Genomic DNA, 24,904 nt, shown 5'->3' with positions numbered 1-24,904 from the left:
TATATATATATATATATCTCAGTGCTGCATTGTACCTAACTTCCACAACATCTTTCTAAAACTGGAACCCTTCTGTTGGTACATTGGCAGATGAATTGAAACCAAATGTTCCACCTTGTATTGCCTCTGGAACAAGGCTAGGATCTTCATCAATCTAAAGGAAAAGAGAAAAAGCAAGTGATAATTAGCTTTAAAGATTACATAAGTAGCATTAGAGAAATATTCTTATTCCCCATTAAAAAAGTATGAGAGAGATGATGGGGGTGAACACTGTCCTATCATCTCTTTAGAAAGCTGAAACATTTTGAGGTGTCTGGGTGGCTCCGTAGGTTGAGCGCCCAACTCCTGATTTTGGCTCAGGTGATGATCTCATGGTTTGTGGGATCAAACCCTGCTTGGGAGTCTCTCTCTCTGCCCTTCCCCTGCTCCCACACTTAAGTAACTTTAAAAAAAGAAAAGAAGGAAAGGGAAAAGAAAAGGGAAAGGAAAAGGGAAAGGAAAAGGGAAAGGGAAAGGGAAAGGGAAAGGGAAAGGGAAAGGAAAGGAAAAGGAAAGGGAAAGGAAAGGGAAAGGAAAGGGAAAGGAAAGGAAAGGAAAGGAAAGGAAAGGAAAGGAAAGGAAAGGAAAGGAAAGGAAAGGAAAAAGAAAGCGTGAACATTTTGAAAAGGCTTTTTCTTAAGGGACATCAAAGTGAGGAAACGAGAATATGCAAGATAGGCATTTTCCATAAGAGTGAAATACAAGGTAAGAAATTAGAGATTGTCTTTTACATCTCAAACTGCGATGTATAATTTCCATTTTACCTGGGCAAACAGATAAAACTGATGACTTAATTAAAAAAATGCTGATGCTGTCACTTTTGGAAAGTAAATATAATCTTTAGTTACTTTTTTTTTTTAGCAATTGGAGATAAATGACATTTGGGCTTAAAATAGTAAAATAATAGCTATGCTATAATGAATAAATAGTATCCTATATGATTTAGAGCTAAAAGTTTTTTTTTTTTTTGAAATACCACAAAATCATTGACCTACAGTGTAGTTCCTATAAATATACAGTTCATCAGAATTATTCTTTTTACAATGTAAGAGAGTAACAAATAACTTCATGTTGAGGTATTAGAAATCATAAGGTCTTGTGTGTTTCTATTTGCAAATTATGACTTCCAAAAATCCAATTCTAAGACGTGACCCTAGAATCCAGAAAATCCAGAAAATACTTAAGAGAGTATGTTTTTCTGGATTTTATTTCTGATTTATTTAACTGGCATTATATTCTGAATAGAACTTAACTTGATCATCTGTAGGTAAATAGTCTATGAATTTTCTTTTCCAGTATTGTTTTTGTCAGGTTAATGTTCAAACTACATACATTTAACAAAATGCTTGGTAACATTCAGGTTTTTTTTTTGGTAATGTGGAAAATTTTAAGGTATATGACTTAATCTCTGAAAAGTTGAGAATCATCAAAAGAAATCCACTGGTGGCTGTATCTAATTAATATTTTGAAAGGAACAACTGCTTTTATATTTATTTTTCCAAAGAGGCAGTACTGAAAATAATACTTTAATTTCATCTACCACTTACTGACAATATGAAGACACTTTTGTATACTACACCTTATATTATACAGTAACTTAGCTTTCTTAATGACTTCTTTCCATTTTATCTATCCTTATATTTATTTTTGGTCACCTACTAAAAGTAACAGTGACAATATCTTTAAGTATGGACTAATTACTGTCATAAAGATTACAGAATATGCTAGTGTCACTGTTTTGTTTATAACATGTTATGTTATTACCTATAAGGATAACAAGTGAAAATAAATTCTGACTTGTCCAGTGTGAAAAAAATCCTTATCATAACTCAATAGCAAAAGACAACCCAATCAAAATATGGGCAAAAGACATGAACAGACATTTCTCCAAAAGAAATAGAAAAGGTGAACAGGTACATGAAAAGATGCTCAGTATCACTAGTAATTAGGACAATGCAAATTAAAACCACCATGAGGTATTACCTCACATCTATTAAAATAGTCATCACAAAAAAGACAAGAGTTAACAAATGGTGCTGTGGATATGGAAAAAGGGAAACCTCGTACATTGTTGGTGGGACTGTAAACTGGTACAGCCTCTAGGGGAAGTGTATGGAGGAGTCCCTCCTCGCAAAATTAAAAGAACTACCATATGATTCAGCAATTCCACCTCTAGGAATATATTCAAAGAAAACGGAAACACTATCTCGAAAAGACATCTCCACCCTCATGTTCATAGCACATGATGTACAATAGCCAACACATGGAAATAATCTAAACATCCATCAACAGATGAATGGATAAAGAAAACGTGGTGTATATATACACAACAGAGTATTATTCAGACTAAAAGAAAACCCTGACATTTGCAACAACATGTATAAACACTGAGGGCATTTAATACTAAGTAAAATAAATTGACAGAGAAAGACAAATATTGTATGTCTAATTTATATGTGGAATCTAACAAAACAAAAAACAAGCTCATAGAAAAGATCAGACTTCTGGTTACTGAGGGTGTAGGGTGGAGAAAGAGAAAAGTAGAGGAAGATAGTTAAAAGGTACAAACTTCCAGTTATTAGATTTAAAAAAAAAAAAAGACACTTCACAAGCAAACCTTTCAGCATCACTGCAAAATAAAAACACCTCATTCTATTTTTAACTATTAATGGCAATAAATTTGTAAAAAAAAAAAAAGAAAAATTTCTTATCTCTTTAGAACTAGTACTACATTTTAATGCCCTGAGGGACTTTAAAGTATTAAAATACTTATGTTTCTGAAAGTGACATTACTACCACATACTTAATTCCATTAAAAAAAAACATATACATGTATGGCCTAGTTTACTATATTATTTCTAAATTTATGTTTATACATATAACTAAGAAAACTATAAAATTATTAAATACATCATCTGAAGAGAAGAACTGGTCAATGATCTCATAGGCCAATTTGTAGATGTCTTCATTTTCATGATTTTGAAGCTGTTCAATTTTCTCCAGTCCTGCAATAAATTTTATGAAGTTAAGCAGTGGCATTTAAAATGCAATAATAAAAATTCTATTACTCTTGGGACCACATAATCCCAATTTTTGGACTGCAAATCTATGATTTTTAGGAATCTATTCTAAAGGTGAATCTTAAAAATAGAAAGGTTTTAGGCACAAAGATACAGCATATTTATCTTAAATTAACAACCTGAGTCTTTAAATGCATGTAAATGTTTAAGTAAGAAAAGGGACACCTCTATTCAGCAGAATACTACATAACCAATATTTATAAAGAATAACAACATGGATTGCTTTTGTTTGTTACAGGGTAAAAGCAGGTTCTTTCTATTTTCTAGCCTCTGTCAAGTTTTTCTACTGAGTATGTATAAAAACAATGGAAATACTGGTGATTAATAAATATAAATGTTAAGACATCTGTTAAGCATTATAGAAAATGATCAAGATCAACCACAGTATTTAAGGAGAAGGGGATTTTCCCTATAAACATTAATGAGTTCATTAAATCAATGGCAGAAACATTAAAAAGAATATATAAACAAGTGATATGAAAACTGGATCTTGTTTTGATAAGAGTAAGACTTCTGAAATAAAGTAAAATTGCCCTTCATGAATGTTCTTCCTTTATCTATTCTTTACATGGCAGAAGTTGTTTTGGGCTCATTTCTTACTCTACATAACACTTAGTGGGCCTGTCTTTTCAGTAAAAAGAACTTATTAGCTAGGGGGCCTGGCTGGCTCAGTATGTAGAGCATGGAACTTGATCCCAAAGTTGTGGTTTCAAGTCTCATGTTGAGTATGGGGATTGCTTATGTGTAAAATCTTAAAAAAAACAAAAGACAAAAAAATTTTTTAGCTATTTAAATAGGTAAGGACTTTCTACAACTTCATTTCTTTTCTGAGCTTTAAATGCACAGAATTAAAACACCTGTGTGATAATCCCACCAGACATTTCATGAGCACTTTAAACTTAACATATCTAAAAAACCAATTTGTTATTTGTCTTTCCTCAAACTGTTTTTGTTCTACTGTATTCTTACTTTGTGATAATAAACAAAATCTGAGAGAAAGCTCAAGTTCTCCTTTCCCTCCATACTTTATCCTCAAATCTCAAACCTCAAAGTCTATCCGTTCCTTGAATCCTGTCACCATTTATAATGGTCCAACTGCTGTATACTTTCCTGACTGGTTTCCTGCCTCTTGTCTCCAATGGTCCCATTTCCCTGCTCTCCATGCTCTATACACCAATTCCCTAGGTAAAATGTTTCAATGGCTTGTTATACCCTGGGGCAGAATCCAATGGGGAAGCTTATAAAATTCAGATTCCTGGCCTTACCTCTAGTGATACAGGCAAGGCTCTGATCTATAGTTTAATTTTAATATATAAACATAAAATTTTTAATAATTACAATGCTTACATGGTAAAAAAAAAAAAAAAGGTAAAATTTTTTTTGACCATGTTTAATTTTTCTGGTACTCAGCTTCCTAATTAGGTTCCCTCACACTATTCTCCATCTCCCATTCCTAATTTTATAGTTAGGCATTATTTTTCTGTTGCTGTATTTGTCACTTTAGTAACTTTAAAAGTGCTTTTCTTTATTAAATTGATTTTCAAGCCTCTGAACTCCACTAAGCAAACTGAAGATTTGATTCTACTTTTATAGTACTTCTCCTTTCATTAACTTCTCAACTTGTCAGAAATACTTTTCCTTTTATCCTTATCCAGGTTGGTAACATTTACATTTGAGACTTCCATGTTCTATCTAAATGGCAATTCTAAGAGCTGAAAGCTAAGACATGCTGTTTACATTCTGGGTGGCTCTGGCACACAGTCACATTTGGGAACTACTGTCCTATAGAAAGAATAAAGAATCTGCTGTGCTACGAAGCTTCTGTAAGACTGCAGAGGCCTGTAAGACTGATTGGCTCTATCTACAGCCTTGTCTTTAGGCAGGGTCTACCCCGTACTTTATGATTCAGCAACACTGAACTACTTATAATTTGCTGAATGCTAGGTCTCACCTCAGACTTTGCTCATGGTGTTATCTCTGCCTGGAACACCTTTCATCCCTTTTTACTTTATTAATCCTTATTCATCTCTCAAAATCCAGCTCAGGTGTCACTTCCTGCTTCTTCCAGGATGGATAAGGTATTTCATTTTGTTGTACATTTCTATTAGGGCAATCAGCACATTAAATCAGTTCATATTTATCTCTATGACTAGACTACACGCCTTGAGTGCAAGGACTGTGTCTTGTTTACCACTCTTTTACTGGTACCTTAGCACAGTGCCTGTTCAATGCATGGCAGCAATTCAATTACCTAAGCATATGCAAGAAGCTGAACAGGACTATACATATAGAATATTAGTATTTACTTTATTCTGTTACTTGATTATCTAAGACAGAAAAATACAGAAGTGCTATATTAGTCAGAAAATAAAAATAGTTACAAAGAACATTAAAATGTGAAATAATAGCCTATAGCTTACCTCCACATTCTTCTATAAGATTGGCTATGGTTTCTGCCTCATCTTCAGCCATTTTTAATATATTACTTAGTCCATCAAGTACTACTTGCACAACTTGTGCATCTTTTACAGTCAGCAAGTTGCAAAAAGGTGGAATAACATTTTGTTGGATTAGATAGGCCACCTAAAGAATAAAAGCACCATGACATAATAATAAGTAAACTTTGTGTACCAAATGATCTCACTGAAATAATTCTGACTTTAAAATTTTGAGTAGGAAACATGACCTCATCTCTCAGGTTATGTCAGACTACATTACACTATTTTATGACTTTATTGTTAGATGATTTTATTATAAGATTCTCTTTTAAATATAGTGTTCACTTTTCTTGAACTTAGAAAAAAGTGAAAATGAAGGAATCACTCAGCTTCACATAAAACATGTGCCATAAGGAGTACTTTCTTCGAAGACGCTTTCCTCCCCCTTAATAAGATTAAGAAATTATGAAATCTGTTAAGAGGCTGGATGGTACTTTTTTAAAGTTAGACTTATTCACTGTTAGAGAGCTGTAACATTTAGTACCCTCATACCCACCTTCAATTCACTATTCAATTTTCATAATATTTTTCTATCATTTTTATATTTTGTTATGCTGTTATTTTCATGTATTAGTTATATTCTGCTCTGGATTCCTTGCTCACCACCAGTCTACAGCTCATTTGTGACAATTATCAGCTTATTGTGTATCAGCTCTAAATTTACCCTTTTTACCTATCTGTAAAATTTATCTGAAACCTTTAAAACTCATTTTCTTCTGCTAGTTTGGCACAGTGTTAACCTCTGTCATCCACACAACTCCAGAATGAGGGACTCTTTAAATTTTACACCCTAGCCACCTCACCTTTCTTTCTCTAGCCTCAGCTTTTTGGTTTTGGTTAGTTCCTTGCCTTCCTTGCTTTGTGTGCTGCTAAATTTTTGTTGTTGGTGTTCACTTGTTAGGAGAATCTGTGAAGTTGTTTCAGTCTTCCCTATTAATCTAAAATGTCCCATTTTTCCTTAATACTGTTTAAAAAATAAAAAGAACAAATACAATCTTGACTACATGTGCTTTGATCTTACCATGGATTAGAAAATTCTTGCAGGCTAAGATGTATAAAGAGAACACTTCTCATCTATGAAATATACCTAAAGAAGTTAAGGTGACGCTTTTATATGGGGTGAAAAAAAACCCCACAGAATGCCTGTTATATTTCTATCATTTTAAATTGTTATTTAACTGAAACCTAAATCTTAGAATGATCTGTACTGTTATTTTACCAGTTTTGAGAAATAAGTAAGAACTGAACTTACTTGATCTTTCCTCCCACTAATTGTTAAGTTACTTATGGCCCAAGCAGCTTCTTTCTGAGTGCCAAAATCCCCCTGCAAAATCAAAGGATACAAACTGCAATTTAGAATACATTGGGAAAAAGTGATGTCTGAAATTATTTTCAATTGTTTATCTCCCCAGGTTTTTGTCTAGCCTTTCTAATATGCATACATAATTCTTAAAATAATTTTTTGATGTTTACCTTTGAGATAGAGAGAGAGAGCACAAGGAGGGGAGGGGCAGAGAGAGAAGGATACAGAGGATCCAAAGCAGGCTCCAATGCTGATAGCAGAGGAGCCAATGAGGGGCTCAAACTCACGAACCTGGAGATCACGACCTGAGCCAAAGTCGGGTGCTTAACTGACTGAGCCAGGCAGGTGCCCCCTTAATTTTCACTTAAGAAAAGCTTTTGAATTCAATTTGCCCTAAACAAATGCAGACTCCCTTTTGCAGCGTCTCCTGGCAACAAACTGACTTGATATTACTGTCAATGATAAAAGGGAGGAAAATGTACATTTCACTTTAATCAAAGAAATGTCAAGTTAAATTATCTTTTTAAACACAGTTTTAAAAATGATATCCACCATTAAAATGTATTTAAAATCATTTAAAAAGTCATACATATGATTTAGTAATATATTTGGTAATACATTTATTAATATAGGTGAGAACCTTTGAGAATTCACCAAGAAAATAATTAAAACCAAGTAATATTATGTATCTTTCTACCTATATATTACATATTACATTAGAAACACACACTAGTCAAAAAGTAAAAGGAACTAAAATTCTCAACAGTGAAATAAATAATTACAATAAACCTGAATGTAATAATAACCAGTTGTTAAAGATTTCTGTCTCTCTCAAAAATAAACATTAAACAATTAAAAAGATTATGATTAAGAAAAAATTTAATGTAAATATGAGGAATAAAAATGAAGTTGCAGTGGGATAACTATTTTTATACATCAGACTGATAAAATCCAAATATCTGTGCAGTGATAGTGTAAAATGGTACAATCTTTACAGGGAGAGATGAGTACTATACAGCAAAATTTATATATATGTATATCTGTAATTCTAGTAATCCCTAGTAAAATATTGAAAACCTTAATCTTAGAAACATCTCAAATACCATAAAATAGTAAGCTGACTGAGTACATTATAGTACATCCATATAATGGAGTACCATATGTAGGTACAAAAATGGATTAAAGAAACTCTCTAAATAATGCTTTTTGGGAGTGATCTCTAGAATACACATTTTAAATAAGAAAAGCAATACCATCTGTGTCAGAAGGGTGGGAATAAGCAAATATATAGGCATTTGCTTACATTTAAAAAGAAACAATGGAAAAATAACCCACAAAACTAATAAAGATGTTAAGGAAGGAAGAGTATATGAAAAAAATGGAAATTAGATCTTTGTGTATATGCTTTTAAAATAAGGCATCTATTTTTTTACCTGGAAACTATATAATCATTTACTCTACATAACCAAAAAAACCCTAAACAAAGTAACAAATAATCCAGTAAAGAAATGGGGAAAAACATGAACTATTTTCCAAAGAAGACATACAGATGCTAACAGACACATGAAAAGATGCTCAACAGCACTCATCATCAGCAAAATACAAATCAAAACCAGAATGAGATGCCACTTCACACCTGTCAAAATGGCTAAAATTAACAACTCAGGAAGCAATAGATGTTGGCAAGGATGCAGAAAAGGAACACTTTTGTACTGGTGGTGGTAATGCAAATTGGTGCAGCCACTCTGGAAAACAGTGTGGAGATTCCTCAAAAAATTAAATACAGAACTACTCTACAACCTAGTAATTGCAATACTAGGTATTTATCCAATGGATACAAAAATAGTGATTTGATGGGGCATATGTACTCCAATGTTTATAGCAGCACTATCAACAATAGCCAAAGTTTGGAAAGAGCCCAACTGTCCATCGCCTGACAAATGGATAAAGATGTGGTATACATATATACAATGGGCTATTACTCGGCAATCAAGAAGAATGAGATCTTGCCATTTCCAATAACACAGATGGAACTACTAGAGGGTATTATAATAAGCAAAATAAGTCAGGTAGAGAAAGATAAATAGACAATTTCACTCATACGTGGAATTTTAGAATTAAAACAGATGAACATAGGGGAACGGAAGGAAAAGTAAGATAAAAACAAAGAGGGTGGCAAACCATAAGAGACTCTTCGATACAGAGAACAAACTGACAGTTGTGAGAAGGGCAGTGGATGGGGTTAAATGGGAGATGGACATTAAGGAAGGCACCCGCTGAGATGAGCACTGGGGTGTTATATGAAGTGATGAATTACTAAATTCTGTTCCTGAAATCATTATTATACTTTATGTTAACTAACTTGGATTTAAAACAAAGTGCTTCTCAGATGTACTCTGCAAACAAAACAAATAAATAACTGTATATCACATGCAAAAATTATTTTAAGTGACATACTATTTTTAAGTACATCATTGATGGAAAATATCCTAAAGGCAAAAAACCATCAAAGATTAAAAGTAGAGTAGTAATGTTGTTAGTGGCAACGTGATTTGTTATTTTGATAAATCTTATATATCTCAATGTATATTGTAATCTTTTTAGAAAGATTCCAGCATAAAAGAGATAGAAAAATATAAAATCAAAGAAGAAAAAATAAAAACACTACTTATCCTAAATACCTATTAATATCTGATGGTTTCCTTTCATTCATGATTTGCTTCTTATGAATTCTCATGTTCACAAAATGATATATTTTCTACTTTTTTTTAAAGAGTAGGCTTCATAGCCAATGTGAGGCTTAACTCACAAACCTCATATCAAGAGTCACATGCTCCACTGACTGAGCCAGTCAGGCTCCCCTATTAAAAACAAAAAACAAAAAACAAAAAAAAACCCCACTAAAAACCAAAAATAAAAGAAAACAAGAACCTCAGAATCCCACGATCACCTATTTTGTTCACTCAGGCCTAAAAACAATGACAATGTAGTAATGATCATCCTCAGGATCTGAATTATGGTCCTTGAGTACTATTTGCTGCCTAAAAGAGCATCCTGGAGAGTTAACGTCAGAAAATACACAAAATAAGCTTGAGAACTGTCATATTCAAAGGGTAGGAAGCTCTCAAAAACCACTGAGGAGATGTAAAAAACACACAGGCACTAAATTTAAGAGGTTCCCATTGGTTCAGGGACAATTTGAGTTGTTAAAAAAATAACTATAATAGACTAAAACTTACAATATGTATATAAAATCCATAATTTCCTAAGGACCCTAAAAACTCCACCCTAGTCAAATTTGAGGTTCTTAGGGAACCAGGTTATTCTAAAAAGTGAGTGATAATGAGAATTTATCTTGTCTTTCTAATACGAAACATATTTTAGAGAAAAACAATAACTGATAATTCATTGAAAAACCACAGGTAATACATAAAGGATGACAGAATGAGAACGCCACTATTTTGCAGTTCCTTGTAAAATAAGGGATCCATGCAATGATCATCAATGATGGACTACCTAAAAACCCTTAGGCAAAAGGTTGGTGGACAGGTTTATAACAATCAATTGCAGTAGGCTGAGAACACCTGAGCTCACCTATCAATCTGAACAAGAGATGTAGGACATCTGAAGATACAGGACAAATAGTATGTGTCTTCTGATGTGAATCATTAGGAAGTACAGAGTAGTGCAGTAAGCCATGCCTAAAAGACTGAACCTGATCTACCAGTCTACAGGAAACTAAGCCTTTACTACAAGCTTGTAGAAAACATGGGGGGAAAGATGACAGAGGTATCTTCTCTTTAATTACAGATCAGTGTTCAGGAAAAAACCCTCATGCTGTGACCGTGAAGTTTTAAACTGTCTCTTTCCCAAACACTAAAGTAAGTATGAGAGATGATACAGCATCCAATTAAATAGCACACTTACTTGCTGTTTGATTCTGGGCAATTTATTTGTCTATACCATAGTTTGGAGTTACAGCATTAAATGGAGTAATATATGTAGAATAATGAGAACAATATGCAAGCATTTATAATCAGCAGTAATAATTATGACCATGAACATTATCAGTAGTAATAATAATATATTTTTAATAAATCCCAGGATGATGGTAATTTTGGTAAAAGAATGATAAAGAAGAAGGGTCAGGGGTTCCTAAAAAAATGTGTTTTATATATAAAAACTGCTGGGTTCAAAGTTTTCACGTTAATACTACTTAACTATACTATTCATGCCACTGTATAGGTTCTCATTAAACAAACAGAAAAGTGTTATTTGTTAAATTTAAATCCTTTTTCTCTTACCCAGATACATCTAAGAGGATTTTCTTACCTTATCCAAAAGGTGTATTATCATTGGTACAAGATTGGCATCAATTACTGCTTGAACCTGCTGCTGATTTCCTGCGGTGATGTTAGAGAGGAACCACACTGCTTCCTGTGGAACAAGACCCCTTCAATATTTCTCATTAAAAATTAAAATCTGCATCTGACCTAAATTCACTGCATTTGCTACAATGATTCAAATGATTTTATTATGGACTGAGTTACATAAAAAAATTTTAGAAATCTCAACTCCTCTATCCCTATATCTTCTTTGGACAAATTGTTTATGGCTCTGATTCAAGTCATAATGAACTAACCCTTCTGAAGAATTCTTAAGCAATGTTTCCAAACATAAGACTCAAAAGAATCTTGGCTGAACAAATACTAAGGAATTGATGAGCTGTAATACAGATACAAATCCTGAAACTACTGTAAATGAGATTCAGCAGCCCCCTCACATAATGTGCTTTATTCTCTATTCTATTATGATCAAGAGTGTTAGCCAAAGTTGGTAAGTCTCAATTATCCATGATAACGGAGACACAAAAACTGAAAGAGCAGGTTGTCTTAGAATACTTATTTGTAAGCCATTCACTGTGCTGTTTCTCTCAAGAGCTAATGTGGCACCATGTTTGACTGCTTCGTTGGTCCACCTTAACGATCTTTGTGTGCTACCCTTTACACTACAGAGCTAATTTTGCCAAGATGATGGTAACTTACTTAACTTACTTAACTCACACATAAAAAAAAAGATTTCCAATCACACAACATTCAACACCCAATTATCACATACAAGTTCATACATAATATATGCAAACTAAAACCAATCAGCATAAAACAAGACAAATATCTACCTCTTATCCTATGTAGCATATTATCAAACTTAATAAATTTTTTAAATTTATCAATGTAAAGAGAAACATATTTTCTGTTTAAAAAATTAGTTAACAAGTTTTACTCCAAAAACATTAGCTAGTGTGAAGTAGGCTCTTTTGGATCAGATCACAGGGCCATGTTTAATGAACCTGTTAGAGATTTTAGGGTGCTAGGCTACTTAGGTGAGCTGTTCTTGGGTTATAATCATTGGCAATGTTGTAATCAACAACCCATGTATTTTAACAACAGCCTCAGATGCACTCCAATATCAGCATCACCCGTCAGTGCCCCCTTTCAATAGCCTCCACAAGCACACACACACAAACGCACACACACTCTCTTATTATCTATAAAATATTAAGCTTAAATTACTTAACTTACACATAAAAAAAAAGGTTTCCAATCACACAACATTCAACACCCAATTATCTCTATTTCATCATTTCCAAGAGAGCTGAATGTGCACTGTTTACTATTGGTTTTGTATACAGAAAATCATATAAATCCATGTTATAAAGAGTAAAATATTCTATTTTCTCTGTATGTCTAACTGATGGTTTATATTAATAATCATTATAGATACTTCTGAATTCCTAATTTTACAATATTAAGTACTATTTAAAAATACTTACTTTATTAATTTTCTCTTTGGGATGTGTCAGAAGTGCTGGGAAGTGTGAAAGAGCATCACAGTTCAAAACTACTTGTGTTTGCTCATCAGTTCCAGTAACAATGTTGCCTACGGCTCGAAGTGCGGCAGTCTGCAACAAAAGATTTAATGAGATGTTTTATTATGAGAGATGCATTCTTTTATTCATGGCAACTATGCTTTTGGAGTAAGTTGTGTCTCATACAGATTTAGAAACAGAGGAGTGAAAAGGACAAACAGGATTACGGAGCTTACATTAGTGTAGAAGATAGTCAACAAACAAATAAGGATAATTTTGGATAGCAACTAGGGCCATAAAAACAGTAAGAGAGTACTTTAGATTTTTGATTCAGTATTTCAACAAATTATAAAACAAAAACAGTGCTCTTCTGAAGGAAAGCTGCTAAATATGAGATTTCACTATCATATATGAATTTGAATTATCAATTATTTTTCTATTGCATTACATCATTTTCTGTCAAGTTAAAGCTTTCTATAGGAGGGGAGCTAATTTTAATATTTACAAGACAAATTACTCCGTTTCCCCACCTCAATTGATATATAATTCGTATAACATAAGATTCACCCTTTCACAGTATACAATTCAGTGGTTCTTATATATTCAAAGTTGTGCAACCATAACAAATACAGAATCCCAGAACACTTTTATCACACTAAAAAGGAATTTCTGTACCCACTGGTAGTCACTCCCATTTCCCACATCCCCCAGATATCTCTGTTGATCTAACTATTTCAGACATTTTATATAATTAGAGTTGACAGTAGGTGGCCTTTCTGGTTTGACTTCCTTCAATTAACATCAATTAACATTTTCAAGGTCCATTCATGTTGCAGCATGTATTCCTCATTCCTTTTCATGGCCAAATAATATTCCATTGTATGGGTAAGTCATACCACCATTTCCACCTTTTATTTAACCATGCATTAGTTAATGAACATTTGGATTATTTGACTATGATGAATAATGGTGGCATAAGCATTTGTGTGCAAGTTTTTGGGTGAACATGTTTTCAGTTCTCTTGGGTGTCTACCTGGGAATGGAAAATGCTGGGTTATAAGGTAACTCTATATCTAAATTCCCTTAAAAATTTTTTAATGTTTTTTTAAATTTAGTTTTTGATACAGAGAGAGACAGAGCATTGGTGGGGGGCGGGGGGCAGACAGACAGGGAGACACAGAATCAGAAGCAGGCTCCAGGTTCTGAGCTATAAACACAGAGCCCAACACGGGGCTTGAACCCATGAACATAATCATGACCTGAGCCAAAGTCAGAGGTTCAAACGACTGAGCCACCCAGGCGCCCTCTATATCTAAATTTCTGAGATACTATTCAAACTGTATTCCAAAGAGGCTATACCATTTCACATTTTTACAGCAGGGTATATGGATTCCATTCTCTCTACATTCTTGCTGAAACTTGTTATTGCTTTTTTGATTATACCATCCTAGTGCATATGTTTCGCTGCACTGTTTAAGGTTTATTTATTTTTGAAAGAGAATTCAAGTGGGGGTGACAGAGGATACGAAGCACACTCTAATAGCAGTGAGCCTGATGCAGGGCTTGAAATCATGAACCATGAGATAATGACCTGAGTAGAAGTTGGACACTAAACAGACTGAGCCACCCAGGTGCCCCTTCACTGCAGTTTTGATTTACATTTCCTTTGTAACTAATAATGCTGAACATCTTCTCGTGCTTATTGATCACTTGTTGATCTTCTCTGAATAACTGTATTTAAATGTTTTGAATGTTTAATGGGGTTATTTGTTTTTTACTGTTGAGTTGTAAAAGTCCTTTATGTATTTTGGATACAAGTCACTTTTCAGATATATGCTTTGTCTTCCATTCTGTGGGTTGTCTTTTCACTTCCTTGATGGTGTCCCTAGGAGCAGAAGTTTCTAATTTTGGTATAATCCAATTTATCTACTTTTCTGTTTGGTTGCTTATGCTTGTGGTATCATATCTGAAAAACTGCTACCTAATCCAAGGTCATGAAATCTACGCTTATGTTTTCTTCTAAAAGGTTTATACTTCTAGCTCTTATGTTTAGGTTTCAATCTATTCTGAGCTAATTTTTATATATTGAGGTCTAATTTCATTTGTTTATAGGTATATATTTAGTAAGTCTTAGGTACATTGTACAAATGTAGTTGATCACTACATTTGTTGAATCACCATTTCCTGAAAAGACTATTCTTTGCTAAGTGAATTTTTTTGGCACCTTTGTTGAAAATCAATTGAACATAAATGTATGGGTTTATTTCTGGCCTCTTGATTCTATTTCACTGATCTATATGTCTACCCTTATGCCAGCATTAGGAAGTCTTTTTCACTTAAACTATGCAGTAGGTTTTGAAAGTGAGAAGTCTCCAAACTGTCCTTTTTTAAAGCTTGTTTCTGCTATTTCTGGGCCCTTTGTATTTTCATATGGATTTTAAGATTAGCCTTGTAAGTTTCTACAAAAAGGCACCTGGGATTTTAACAGGAATTGAATTTAATCTATAGGTAAATTTGGGAAGCATTGCCATTCTAACAATAATATCTTCTAATCCATGAACATGGATGTCTTTCCATTCATTTAATAAGTCCTTAATTTGTTTAAAAATTTTTTCCTAATGGGGTGGCTGGGTGGCTCAGTCGGTGAAACATTTGACTCTTGGGCTCAGGGCATGATCTTGCAGTTCATGGGTTTGAGACCTGTGTCAGGCTTTGAGCAGACAGCGCAGAGACTCCTTGGGATTCTTTCTCTCCCTCTCTCTCTGCCTTTCAGCAGCTCATGCTCACAAACACTCTCTCTCAAAGTGCATAAACAAAGTTTCGTGGTGATCCAGCTTAACAAATAAATTTAAAAGGAGAAAGAAAAATAATACTGTAGAGTAACAGGAACATAACAAAGCTACAAAATGCAACGTCAACCTTGTTTTGATATGGATTTCATCAAAGTGTGAAAAAAAATGAAGCAATCAGTAAAATTTGGATACTGATTGGATTTTAATATTGATTTTTTTTTACATTTATTTAAAAGAGACAGAGATAGTGCAAGTGGCGGGGGGAGGGGAGCAGTGAGAGGGTGACAGAGAGAATCCTAAGCACATTCCACCACACTTCCAGCATAGAGCCCCATATGGGGCTCAAACCCACAAAGTCATGAGACCATGACCTGAGCTGAAACCAAAAGTCAGAAGTTTAATTGACTGAGCCACCCGTGCCCCAGATTTTAATATTAAGATTTCAAAAATACTTCAATAGTACTGTGATTATGTAAAAACATATTGCCTTATTTTTTAAGAGAAGCTGACGAAATTATACACTATCTGGGATGTGTCAAAATAATTTGACAGAGGGAGTGAGTTGGAATAAATATAGAGGAAACCTACATGGAGGTTCATTACAACTATACAACATTAACTTCCTTTGAGAGCTGGCTAAAGAAAAATTCCAGCCCTATTTCTGAGTGAAATCCAATATTAACACTAAAGATGCATTCTGAAAAAATAAAAAAAACTAAAAACAGACCAAATAGCCATAACCAAGATATAAGTAACACACTGAAGAAATGCAACCTCAAGGGCACCTGGGTGGCTCAACTGGTTGAACGTTACCTTGGACTCAGGTCATGATCTTGGGGTTGGTGAGTTTGAGCACCACATCAGGCTTGCTGATGTCAGCGTAGAGCCTGCTTCAGATCCTCTGTCCCCCTGTCCCCCCCACTTGTGCGCTCTCAAAAATAAAGAAACATTAAAAAAGGGGGGGGTTTAAGAAAAAAAAAAAAGCAAGCTTCATAATATATATCTAGTACGACTATTTATTTTTTAAAGCTTATTTATTTTTTTAGTAATCTCTATACCAGTCATAGGGCTCAAACGCACAACTCTGAGATCAAGAGTCATATGCCCTTCTGATTAGGCCAGCTAGGTGCCCGTAGTAAGAATATTTTAGTGAGCCACAAATAACCCTAAATGGCAAGCTATTCTATTAATTCCTTCTGAATTCAGCTCAATGTTCCCTCTTTTATAAAGTGCTTTAAATTTTAAGGTAGTTCTGTTCTACATTCTAAGTGCACACGAGTAACATCTGAAGAGCTTTTAAAAGCCCAGGTTTCTAGAAAATATCCCAGATTTACTAAAATGGAATTGCCAGGTCAAGCAAGGGATATAAGAAAAATAGTTTTTTTCTTTAAGCTTCATAGTTGATCTTAATTGTCCACCCAGGGTGAGAAATAGTGAATTAGGTTAACGGTTTTCCTTATGTTATTATTGAACAGACTCTAAGTCATCATAAGCAATCTATTCACATTAGAAGGGTAGGGGGAGCTTGCTGTATCTCCCTTTACCATTGCAGTTTGATAGTTACTGCTTATAATATTTGTGAGAACTTCTCACTCTCTCTTTTGGCTCTTTCTAGGTGGTTTGGAATAAATACTTATTGGAAAGACATAAAAATAATAAAAGGATGACAATAAACTATAAAAGAAGAAAATAATAAAAGGATAAGACAAAGTTAAAAAGAGTGCCTAGATGGCTCAGTCAGTTAAGCACTAAGTATCCAGCTTCAGCTTAGGTCATGATCTCACAAATTAGGAGTTTGAGCTCCACACTGGGTTCTCTGCTGTCAGCTTGGAGCCTGCTTTAGATCCTCTGCCTCCCTCCCTCTCTGCCCCTCCCCCATTCTTTCTCCCTCTCTCTCAGAAATAAGTAAAAACACTAAAAACAAAATTTTAAATAATTAAAAGGAAATAATTTAGGAAGCCCCTGAGCAGCATATTTCAGCACAAAGCCTTTATCACAGTGTCAATGAAGCTAAGCATTAACTAAACTTGCAAGGTGCAGTATGGACAGTTAAATAAAAAAAGGGGGGTGGAGTAGAAGAGTAGGGAAACATAAATAGGAAGAAAAGAAAAAATTAAAATATCAGTACTTGTTTCAGATCCACCATGTTACGATATGAATTTCCTAAGAAATTCTTAGAAATCAGTAATTAACAAAGCAGTTGACCTGGGGTGGGGTGGGAATAGGGGAACAGAGAAAGGGTTTTGTTGATTTGCAGCGATCTTCCCTCATTTTCTTGATCTTTTTTAAATTTTTAAAATTATTTTTTTTAAGTGCACTTGACACTTACCACGGGACTTGAACTCATGACCCTGAGATCAAGAGTTCCATGCTCTACTGAGCTAGCCAGGTGCCCCTCATTTTCTTCATCTTTAAAATGGAGATATAACTGGGGCGCCTGGGTGGCTCAGTTGGTTAAGTGCCCGGCTTTGGCTCAGGTCATGCTCTCATGGCTTGTGAGTTCGAGCCCCACAGAGGGCTCTCAGCTGTCTCCCTCACTCTCTCTGCCCCTCCTCTGCTCACATTCTCTCTCTCAAAAATAAGTAAATACACCTAAAAAAGTGGGGATATTATTAATATCTCACTCCTTTCAAAGATATGTTCTTATTTCAAAATTATATCTGCATCCCTATATGTTTACTGCAGTGTTACTTACAATAACCAAGATAGGAAAGTAGCCCAAGTGTCCATCGACAGATGAATGGATAAAGATGTGGTGTGTTTTTATAAACATATAAATAATGGAATATTAGCCATAAAAAGAATGAAATCTTGCCATTTATAACCACATGAATGGAGCTAGAGATGATGCTGAGTGAAATAAGTCAAAGACAAAATATCTTATGATTTCACTTATATGTGGAATTAAAAAAATAAAATGAACGAACAAACAAAACGCAGAAACACACCTATAAATACAAAGAACAACTGATGGTTGCCAGAGGGGAGAGAAGTGGGGTGATGGGCAAAACGGGTGAATGAGGAGTGGGAGACACAGGCTTCCAGTAACTGGATGGATAAGTTATGGAATACAGAGTTAATAGCACAGGGAATACAATTAACGGTATTTTAATGGCATTGTACAGTGACAGATGGTAGCTATAACTTGTGGTGAGCATAACATAGAGAGAAGTTGAATCACTATGTTGTACACCTGAAACTAATGTAACACTGTAACTATACTTCAAAAAAAAAAAAGATTAAAATAAAGATGTGTTATCAGGCTAGAAATATACTTTGAACTAATGAAATTGCCCATTTTTGAATGCCATGCTTAAAGTAAATTAGTGTTAAAAAAGCAAAACAAAACAAAACCCTTATATTATTAATAACAAACTCACCTGAACTTTGACTTCCTGGTGGCTGAGTAGAGGAACCAAGTGAGGGACTATTCCAGAGTCTATTACCATCTGTATCTGTTCATTGCCAGCATCAGTAAGGTAAGAGAGGGCCCAGACTGTATCTACCAATATCTAAGGGATAAAATGAAAATTCAAATAGCCTTTGAATATTTTCTAACTTTAGTAATTCTCCTCTCCTCTCCTCATCTATGATTGTTCCGTTGCCTTCTCTCTTCCTTTCTTCTTTCACCTCAATTCACTGAAATCTTAATCTCTATTATACTAAACATCATCATCTATCTATGAATGTCTATTTCAAGTATGTGCATCTTTTAGCCATATTCAGTATGCTTCAGTTAATTATAATCCTGACCACAGGTGGTATCCAGTGTTAATTCACTAAGATACACAGTACACCGTACACAAAATAGGGGTAGATGTATATATTCAAGGCGTTCTCTAGTATCATTGGCATCGTGTTGGTATGCTAAAGCCATATTTAAGTATTACAAGTATAGTACTGTCATCTTTTCCAACCAGTTTGCTTTGCCTTATAAAACTGGAAGCAACTTCTCAAATAGTGAAGTGTCCCACAGCTGCAGATCAAGATATTAAAAACAACCACAGGTCAATCTGTCTGATCTAGAATCAAAAATGTTTTAATATAAAGAAGAAAATGCATAATTTATAGCATGTGCCAAAATTACTTATTAAAAAAAAACACATCTCTGTAATTATACTAAAATTCAACCTATAATTTTTAATGTTATATTCTGAAGTTCAGCAGCCCATTGTGTTTCATCTTTCTTTTGTATTAAGTCCTAATTAGAAGTTATGTCCAAAAGGAAGTAGGACAACTATTGGAACTGTTGCATAAATAATACAGTTACTGACAAAGACACAAGAAAAGTAATCGTGCCTGGAACTTTACTTCCGAAGCCTTTATGGAGTATGAACTCTGTCAAAAGACAAGCCAGAAAGGTTTGAGACCTTTTAAATTTTAAACCAGTATTATGTTTGAAACATCTGAGAATCTCCTGAAAGGAGAAAACAACACTTTGCTATTTAGTTCCTTTCAAAAACTCAAGAGTTCATCGGTTATTTTTAATGTAAAAAGAAGACTCCAAATCAAAGAATTCACACACATAAGGTGGTATTGAAATATGTGAAAGAACTGAATATTAGTTTACAAATGTAAATCTTTTTTCTAGAATACCAACATATGCCAAAATTGGTGGATAAAGGCAAAAATTTCAAGTTACTTGTCCAAGACTGTACAACTTTTTTATAAGGGCTCAACACTAAATGGCATGAATATGCTCACATCAAAATCACAATTTAAATCACTATATAATTTTTGTATCGAAGTTAATATTCTATGATAAATTTATTAATTATAACTACAGTGTAATTTCAGTGTTTCACTTATGGTTTGTGGAAGCAGTTTTTGTTGTTGTTTGTTTTACTTCTTTCATGGTCTGATATAAGAATTTGCTGCTAAGTGTTTACCTACGAAGACTTTATTTTTAGTAAATATTATATAGTAAACAATATTACTTAGTAAACACGCTACTAAAAAAGAATGAAACTAGCTTGAGAAATTTAAGTTACATTAAAGCAGAAAAGGTTATAATCTTAACGGGGTTGGGGTAAATAGGTGGAAAGAACACAACACATCTCTGAAATAAAGGTCAACCAAGAGGTCAGCTTTTCTGGTAGAGGTACAAATGTTGAGACTAATCTCCCATGGAAATCTTTTAAAAGTATTAAAATTTGTAATATAATAAAAAAACTTAGTATTACAGGAGCCAAATCCAAAAATGGCTTTTATATTACCTAAAAAAAAAAAAAAAAAGACCCTAGACTATCAGGATCTAAAACAAAGTATCTCTAGAGCAGAGATCACGTTCATTTACTGAATTTTGTGCATTATGTCACTCCTTGATGTAGTATACTTCTAAGTTTAATTTGCTCAGTATGCTTTAGAGAAATCCTGGAAAAATGGTATTAGCCCAGAAACTATAAAGGAATGAAGCAGCTTATCAAACAGTGGTCATCACACCAAACTGTTTCTAAGGAACCACACAAGTTCCTTAATGTTGCTGTGCATTACATCCCTGTGCTTTCCTTTACCCGTTACATTTCTAGCCTTTCTAATACACTGAAGGTGAGGCTAGCTCCAAAAGCAGTCAGACCAGTTTTCCACCTCATTCTTACTTCCTGAGGTGCTTTTTCTTTTGCCATCTGTACTGGTGAGAATAAATAAGGTATATTGATTACTTTAAGAATCTATTCTGCAGGAATTTCTTCTTGTTGTTTAGATATTTATGAGTTTTCTCTATAACATGTGAAGCCACTATCAAGTCACTGTAGATGGAAAAACACAGTAAAAATGAAATTAAAGAGCAAATGATGTTCTTAAATTGGTGTATGTACTATTATAAATACAAAGCTATACATAAGAGGCACAACTATTTCTCCTTTTTTTAATCTTTCAAAAAATCAAAGTACCTTTATGCCTATGTATTCTACCATTGGCCAAACTGTAAAAATGACCTTCCATAAAAACTCTTGACCAAAGATAATCTTCATGGGAGAGATCACTAACTGGCAACTTTAAAAACCTTTAAACACACACACACACACACACACACACACACACACACACACACACACACTCCCCTTTAAGAATTTCCAAAATGAGTTTTTACTTCCCCCACATTTTTGCCCAGAACAAAATAGTTAGGCTTGATTTCTTTACTATAGATTATATTTTGATATAGGTAAACACAAAGTAAATATAATAAAAGTAAGCTAAGTTATTCAGCTCTTAAAATGGAAAAATCTGATAGAGTATACTAACTTCATGTCCAATATAACATTTTCTTCCCTATGTCATAGGGACAGCTCTAGACATACATACACATAAAAAATACTCACATTTACGTCTGTGTGATGAATTAAGACACAAAGAGCTGGAAGAATCTGAAGAGAGAAATATAGATTTAAAAACCTATACATAATGGTATCTAGTTAAAAAACAAAAAAGAAAACACAGAACACCTCTTTACCTCCTGAATGGTTTCCATTGGGGGTGGTGGGTCTTTGTGGCGACATAAGTTGACCATAACCCAAGTAACATTCCTTAAGAAGGTTATAGGAATAGATGGACTTATGAAGGAAAGTAAAGGTTTCACAACTCCAAGACTTATGACATAATCTCTACATTGCGGCCCATCACCTGTAGGAAGGAGTGATTAACTCAATAAAATACATTGACAGTAAGCAATTCAGAAAACATACAGCAGTTGGCTCAATATGCTGCTTTCTAGACTTTAACTATTTAGTTTTATATAAAGTTTTTGATAACAATAACCAAGCTGTCATTTTAGGTCTTTGAGCCAAAAGAAGCAACATAAAGTACCAAGATATTTTTTGTACATGAGTGACATACTCAGGTTTATAAATTAGTTCACCTATTATTTTTATGCCATCCAAAAACAGAAGCCTAAGGATTCTTTAGAATACTTGGTCAGCAGAGAACTGTTGCTTTTATCTTCTCTCTCAACGATACTCAGTTTAACAAATTTCCAAGTAATAAAAACATACATACATATGTATGTATATACATCAAAATACTTTTAGGAAAAATATCTGTAGAATTTATACTTCATATCTAATATCAGAGTACCAAAAGTATTAACTATAATTTTTTTGACACATTTAAAAAACTATGTCAAAAATAAAGCTAAAAAATAAAAAACTATTTCAAAAAAAGGAGGGAGTGGGAGAATGAACCAATATCCATAGAGCGGTGGTTCCCAAAGTAATGTTCGGGTCCTATTCTGGATCTATTAAAACCAACTCTACGGATCCAGAATTCTGAGTCAAGAATGAGAATCACTGCCTTAGAGAACTGCCAAATGTAATTTCTTTATCTGGAGTATTACTGTAATTTCCTAGCATGAATGTCATCTTAAGTATTACATTCCATAAATGGAATACTTTTCCTTGCACTATAATTATTTGGATAAAAATCCCTGTTCTTTTGGAATCCATGTATTCTAATTATTCTACGATGTCACTGGAAATGAAAACCAAAGATCAAGATGCTGCATTAATAGTTCTAAATCTAAAATCTGGTACAAAAGCAAAGGGGTGAAGGAATTTGGATACACCAAAGATAGCACTCTTAGCAATATATCATATGTGAAGAACACTTTACAAAGAAATTCTCCCACTTTAAAACTCCTATTCGTGGGACACTAACCATCCCTTTGCATTCTATGTTGGTCCCCAAAGGTAATATAGAAGAGGGACATTAAAGTAATATCGACTACTTCCATGAAAGCACAATAGTCTGTAGCAAATAAAACTTTAATACCAAGGGACATAATACAGTTCAGACCCCAGATCTTTTTCTATTCTCCACTCACTGGAGGCCAGTTCTTTAAATACAGAGTTTGGGTAAAGTTTAGCTTTAGTTTAAAAACAAATCTTGAAGGGTGCCTGGGTGGCTCAGTTAAGCGTCCAACTTCAACTCAGGTATTGATCTCGTGCCCTAGTTTGAGCCCTGCATTGGGCTCCATGCTGATAGCTCAGAGCCTGGAGCTTGCTTCAGATTCTGAGTCTCCCTCTCTCTTTGCTTCTTCCTTGCTCACCTTACATATTCTGTCTCCCAAAAATATAAACATCAAAAAAAAAGAAAACAAATCGTGAAATATTAGAATTGTCTTTAACTATTCTTCCTACAATTATGTCAAATAAAAACTGAAAGGCATGGTAATCACGGTGTTCAACATTTAATGACATGGTCTATAAGCTACCAATACCTCGTGTATGATGATAATCTCACGATAATGGATAATAATATTACTGTATTTTATTGTACTAAAATCCACAAAAGATACTAAAAATTTCAGTTTACACTCTTTTTAGAACTGCCATTACGGAGAAAAGTTGTTGGTTTATTTTGTAACACCTCCTTTTTTCTTATTAGTTTTTGTGACAATGAAGAGTTAAGGAATAAAATGGAAACATCAACACAATAAAGGAGGGAGAAACATATTTCATAGTTACTCAAACATGAGTTGACTATATATTTTTAAAAAAGGGCTGACCATATACAAAAATATGTAACTGTATCGTAAGCAACAAAAATATTCTATTTACTATAGGTTTACACTTAAAACAGCTAAATTTCTATAAATTATTTCACAAAAATCAGTACTGAAAAAGACAAATTGTCTTCCCTTTTCCACTATTAGTCATTTTTATTACACAGTATATGATGATAATTGTTGGACTAGCATTACAAGTTTATACAAACCTATGATATTTCCCAGTGCCCACACTGCCTGCTCACAGACATTCTGATGGGGTGAATGTAGAAGCCTCAGGAAAAGTGGCACAGCATCTAAAGAAGGAAAACGTAAGTTACATTTAAGTATCTTAAAATAGTTTAAGAGCTCAATTTCAATAATATTGAAAAAGGGGGTGGTGCTAAAGATACTCTGACTCTAAACCAAGAATCAATCTATTTTTGCTGAAACCTAAGAAGAAAGAAAGTTATCAAAAATGTATTTGGGGCGCTTGGGTGGCTCAGTTGGTTAAGCATCTGACTTGGGCTCAGGTCATGATCGCACAGTTCAGGAGTTTGAACTCCACACTGGACTCCATGTTGTCAGTGCAGGTCTGCTTGGGATTCTTTCTCTCCCTCTTTCTGCTCTTCCCCGACTTGTGCTTTCTTTCCCTCTTAAAATAAATAAAACTTAAAAAAATTAATATATGTATATATATTTTTAATAGTTTATTGTCAAATTGGTTTCCATACAACACCCAGTGCTCTTCCCTATAAGTGCCCTCCTCCATCACCACCACCTCTTTTCCCCCCTCCCCCTTCCTCTTCAACCCTCAGTTCATTTTCAGTATTCAATAGTCTCT

General features: G+C 34.0%; 1 protein-coding gene and 1 non-coding gene across 3 annotated transcripts in view; both read right to left on the bottom strand.

Annotated features, from left to right (window-relative positions):
* Positions 1–7: 7 nt before the first annotated feature.
* KPNA4 (karyopherin subunit alpha 4) overlaps positions 8–24,904 on the bottom strand; it is a 64,872-nt gene continuing 39,975 nt past the window's right edge. For both annotated transcript variants that reach the window (XM_029939960.1, XM_029939961.1), the window contains exons 8-17: positions 24,291–24,377; positions 22,033–22,202; positions 21,902–21,946; positions 18,962–19,093; positions 12,754–12,882; positions 11,253–11,357; positions 6,870–6,941; positions 5,540–5,702; positions 2,950–3,044; positions 8–154 (exon numbers count right to left, since the gene is read on the bottom strand). In XM_029939960.1, coding sequence (XP_029795820.1) covers positions 56–154; positions 2,950–3,044; positions 5,540–5,702; positions 6,870–6,941; positions 11,253–11,357; positions 12,754–12,882; positions 18,962–19,093; positions 21,902–21,946; positions 22,033–22,202; positions 24,291–24,377 — 1,097 coding nt within the window. In that variant the 3' untranslated portion in view covers positions 8–55. The remainder of the gene's footprint in view (positions 155–2,949; positions 3,045–5,539; positions 5,703–6,869; positions 6,942–11,252; positions 11,358–12,753; positions 12,883–18,961; positions 19,094–21,901; positions 21,947–22,032; positions 22,203–24,290; positions 24,378–24,904) is intronic.
* LOC115293113 lies at positions 12,238–12,569 on the bottom strand. The gene has a single exon (XR_003909373.1).

The sequence above is a fragment of the Suricata suricatta genome, chromosome 5, assembly GCF_006229205.1.
Source record: "Suricata suricatta isolate VVHF042 chromosome 5, meerkat_22Aug2017_6uvM2_HiC, whole genome shotgun sequence".
NCBI classification, from domain to species: Eukaryota; Metazoa; Chordata; class Mammalia; order Carnivora; family Herpestidae; genus Suricata; species Suricata suricatta.
The sequence above is the reverse complement of the archived record's forward strand: the minus strand, read 5'-3'. Positions and strand labels throughout refer to the sequence as shown.